The following is a 4,889-nucleotide window of genomic DNA, read 5'->3' as shown; positions in this document are numbered from 1 at the left end:
AGGAGAAAGAAATCTCTGTCCACATTCCAGAATTTTTCAACCCATCAAATATTTCTCAAGGAAGTGCTAGTTGTGACAAATAATTCGTTAATAAAAACCAGTAAAAATAAATATTCAGCTCCTGGATAGGCTACTGGTGTTGATCCTTAGTGTTACTGGGGAAAGAAGGCAACAATGATGTTAATTATGCTTGACATAAAATTTATGTAAGATGCATATATATGTATAATATTTATTATATAACATACTATAAATACACATTGTGCATTTTAGGTCTTATTATTTGAATATTTATGATAATATGCATAATATAATAGGCGCCAAGAGCAGCCTGGTAAATGCTAGGAAAATTAGCATGCAATTTAAAATACAGTTTTCTTTAAGGGGCATTGCATATTTTGAGGTGTGGTTTTTACAATATAGTATTTTTGGGAGGATATTCTGCTTCAGGACTATGCACAGAATTGTGAATATGACTGAAGATTTTCACCCTACCAGTAAACACAGGCAGGCCAACAGTATACTGACAGGTATAGAGCCACAATTGTTAAATGAGAGCCTATTTGGAGAGCAAAAGTCTTTGGATATATTCTACAAAAACTAAATCAGAGCTCGAGCACTATGGTAGTGATGGGAAGTTACTAGAATATTTGACACCAGGAAGCATGCAGAGAATTCATCATACTGCAACAGATGCCTAGACCAGCTCAGTTGTATCTGGAAGAGACTGAGTCCTCTTTCTCAGGACACAGAGATAAGGGACCACTATTGGTCCCTTATCTCCCACTTCAATTACTGAGACACCAAGGACTGAATTATAAAAACCATTCAAATACTACATGACTGTCTGCAAGAATTTCAGATGAGCCATTCATAAAAGCACTCTACAATAAATAATATTATAAGTATCTTAAAATAATCAGAATTAATAAAAAATGTACTTGATTACAAATAGTCAAGATTATCCTTTTAATTTTGGTAAGAAGACAATAAGAAACTGTATAGCTTAGGTAGAAATGAAAGTTTGATTTAATTTTTTTTTTGGTAAGGAACTCATGCCATCAGCATATACTGCTTCATTTAATGACATTCAGCTATAATGACTCCGTATAATTACTGGCCTACATAATGCAGTTCTCCTGGGATGCTATGAGAAATCTGCACAATCATCAGGAAGGACTTTGGGAATGGGGGTGGAAAAGAAAAATAAAACCCAGCCAGAAGCTCTGCTATAAAAGTTAATCACTGTAATTTACATTTTGCCACCAGTTCTCAGGTACAAGTTCTTTTATGCACCATTAAATGATCTGAGCTGTAATTATCACTCTTGTCTTCTACAGACACAAACACTCTAATTTGTAGTTATTTTCTTTTCTTTTGTCACAGAGATCTTTTTAGGGCCATATTCCTTTTCTTCTTGCTCACAAACCTAATTTTAAAGACATTCCAGACATTATGGCATCCACAGGCAAAAGATAAAAAAATGAGAAGCAACAAAGGATAGCAATTTAGAAGCCGATAGAGAAACACACCAATTAAGCTGTTCATTTCTCATGAAAAGTAGCCTGTTCAGAATCTTTCTTTCGTCTCCCCTCCTTCACCTTCGTGAAGCAGGCATCTTCATAATAATCTCCATAATCTGTGCTTGTCTTTTGGAAGAGCCACTTTAACCAGCTTCCAGCTCCAAGCTTTTGTGCCTCCACAGAGGAAGTAATGAGAAAGGAGTTGGGAACAAACAGCTGGATGACCTAGGGTTCCACTGCTGTTCAGTGTGCAACCAACTGAGGATGCCTCAAGAAACAAAATCAAAGCTTTTTATCCTAGACTGTGCCTTTGTTTGATTGTGAGGCATCAAATACATGCTCTGGTCTTCAAAATAAGAAGTAATAAAGAAGGAACATTAGTCAATCTGTTTATAATCTGCCATAACAAACGATGTGTGTGCAAGTATTTCTGCATTTCTCAAGTATCATGTCCCACGTGTTCTACAAACTGCTACTACACCTTTTTGTAAAGAGTTGCATTATTAACATCTCAGTTTTAAATGAAACTTGGCCAAAAGAAACCTCAACTGTTTTCTCCAGAATAAAGCCCAGGAAACCTGTATCTGGAAATTTCAGTGACAGCCCCAAATGAAAAGGAGAATAATTCCAATACGATCAGAGAAACATCATGTTAATTAATCCACACCAACTAGAGAAAACACCATGTCTGGTGACACAATATTATAATATAATAAATAACGAGACAACAACCTAGACACCAGCTTGCAGGCATGTTGCAAAGTATATTATATATGGAACAAAAGAACTGTCATGGTGTGCCCGCCCTGCAAAGTGTTTCTTTCTATAAAATTTTCTCAGCTTTTCTAGGGAACTAACCCTATTTGGTGCTTGAAGAAGAGACCAGAACCACAGATAGACAAAGATGCCATTCTATTAGGCTTTACAATAAAGTTTCCATGACTTACATAAATTTTCCAGGATTCTTTAAGTGGCTTCAGAACAAATCCTTCCAAATGACAATGCTACTAACTTTATTGCAATCAGCATTTTGTATAATAATCTCAACACTTGATGTCACTTCCAGTCACATTCAGACAAGTACTGCAGGACATGTCGTAAATTCTACTGAGTGTTAAAAAATGCACATAAAACATGCTTATCTGAAAATAAAAGGTGTAACACTGCAGACAATCATATAGACTTTTTACCTTCAAGAAAGGGAAGCACACAAACATGGCAGAAACCTAAGTCCCTCTGCAGAGTGTTTTCTCCAGACTTGCTCAAGTCCTTCATGCATATGCAGCTACTGGAAACACACCAGTCTCAAAGACCTGGGTGGGATTTCTATCAATTGAGCATGAGTTTTGGTGCCAAAAATGGCCAATGAAGAGAGGCAGTAAACCAGACTGGGACCACCATTAATGGATTACTTAATGAAAATCACCATGACAAAGCACATGGAGAACATTATAGTCTCTACGACAACCTCTTATTTACAGCTACTGTATGAGGAATTAGTGACCTGCTCTCAAACATCTAGTCTTGCACAGTGGCTTTGTTCAACACAATAACCAGAAATTGGTTTGGACTTCCAGTCTGCAGGTATTTTTGCTACACACTCAAAACAGAGGTGCCTTAAGAATAAAAATGCAACAGTCAAGCTCCACAAGGCAAACAAATTATGATGATCCCACATCCTCCCTGAAAGACCTATGGGTTTTTTCTTGCTGCTAGTATGACAGAGTAGGAATATTTTTTTGAAAGCATGCTGAATATTTCTTGGAAAATGGGTTAGGAAAATGGAATACTTTCTGGTTGTAGTAGCACCAATTAACTTGTAACGTGTGTATCTTCCATTTGAGGTGTTTAAGCACATTACAGACGTACTTGATATTGCTGATTTTACAAATGGCAAAACTGAGGGAGAGAGGGAAGGTGACTGTAACTTGTCATACCCACAAGCTTGCAGCAGAATGAGATTAATCTACATGTTAGCACTCCCGAGCAAATTGCTCTCACTATTGATCATACCAACTGCGAGCAGATTTCCAAACACAAAGACTGGGGGAAAGAAATGCAAAACATCTGAAATGAGTACTTACAGGACTAAGAATAAATCCAACATTAAACTATTCATTAATAACATGGACAGATCTCCTTTCTGATCCACACATTAACTCCAGTTGTTACAAGATATTCTCCATGAACATATCAGACATGTCTGTCTTACACATAGTTCGGTAGCAGCAGTTTAGTACTGAATATGCTCTTAAAGACTTTTAGTAGTATAAGGAGTAGCAGATGCGAAGACTAAAGATGGTCTTAATTTCAAGCATTCTGCACAGTGAAATCTTTCAAAACGCTGATTAACTTAAGTAGAAACCCTTCTCTTCAACATCCACTTCTCACTTTTGATAGGTTAGAGAGTGAAAATGGGAAAATGATGGGGGGGGCAATCATACAAGAGGTGAAAATTACCTTGTATGTGAGACAGCATCACTTAAACTGTAAGCACTGTTCTCCCTTGTGAGAGGGTTGGAGGCAGGCTGACTCTTATTGTGAATATCCAGGCTGAGTGAAGATTCAGCTTTCCGGTCCATGTGGCTGTCCTTTTCCAATGTCCTGTCTGCTATGGAGACCACTTCGCTGGAGCTGTGCCACAGCGGGGCCACCTTCTCCTTGGCCAGGCCTGTGCGGGGCGAGGTGGCAGCCCCCAGGGAGGCGGTGCTGCCGTGGCTGGGCCCATAGGAAGTGGTGTCAATGCCGCTGTCGGCTGATGTCCCTTGAAGGTAGTTGTAGCTGTTGAGCTCCGACTCCGTGCGCTCTCCACTGTCATACCATTTCTCATCGCTGTGAGCGCTGGAGGCATTGCTGGACAGTGTATTGCTGCTGGAATGGCTGGAGTAGTGGCTGTCAGACTACAGAAGAAACAACAAAATTATGGCAATGGAGAAGAGAAAATAAAGGGTTACAAATGTCACCACTGTACAGTAGGAGCTCTCCTACCTGGAGGTATTGGATAGATACACTGAGGAGACTAATAAACTCTAAAAATTGGATTCCAACACAATGCACATCTCTGCGCTGGGTGCACATAAAAAAATGTTTCTTATGGATTTGGAAAGCAGGGAAAGCCTGAGTCTATTATATTTTATCCCAGAATATCTTGCAGTGGTTCCTTCCAAGCACAGTTCTGCTCAGTCCAGTCCAATGAAATTGGCTAAACTAAGTAGACTTTGACTTGATTTATAACTACAATAATTAAAAATATTCTAATTTTAAGACTGTAATGTTTTAGAACATGAAGCACAACCAATCCATAGAAAGTGAATGCTATTTTAGTAATCCAATTGCCTATCAAAAAGTCAAAGAGCATAGCCACTT

The 4,889-nt window shown here is 38.5% G+C and overlaps 1 protein-coding gene across 4 annotated transcripts in view; it reads right to left on the bottom strand.

Moving 5' to 3' along the window:
• SIPA1L1 (signal induced proliferation associated 1 like 1) overlaps positions 1 to 4,889 on the bottom strand; it is a 200,608-nt gene that overhangs the window by 13,933 nt on the left and 181,786 nt on the right. For all 4 annotated transcript variants that reach the window (XM_031065729.1, XM_005417549.2, XM_014310981.2 and 1 more), the window contains one exon: positions 3,984 to 4,423. In XM_031065729.1, the coding sequence (XP_030921589.1) occupies positions 3,984 to 4,423 (440 nt within the window). The remainder of the gene's footprint in view (positions 1 to 3,983; positions 4,424 to 4,889) is intronic.

The sequence above is a fragment of the Geospiza fortis genome, unplaced genomic scaffold, assembly GCF_000277835.1.
Source record: "Geospiza fortis unplaced genomic scaffold, GeoFor_1.0 scaffold54, whole genome shotgun sequence".
Lineage (NCBI taxonomy): Eukaryota > Metazoa > Chordata > Aves > Passeriformes > Thraupidae > Geospiza > Geospiza fortis.
Note: the sequence above shows the minus strand (reverse complement) of the source record. Positions and strands in the feature narration are given on the sequence as shown.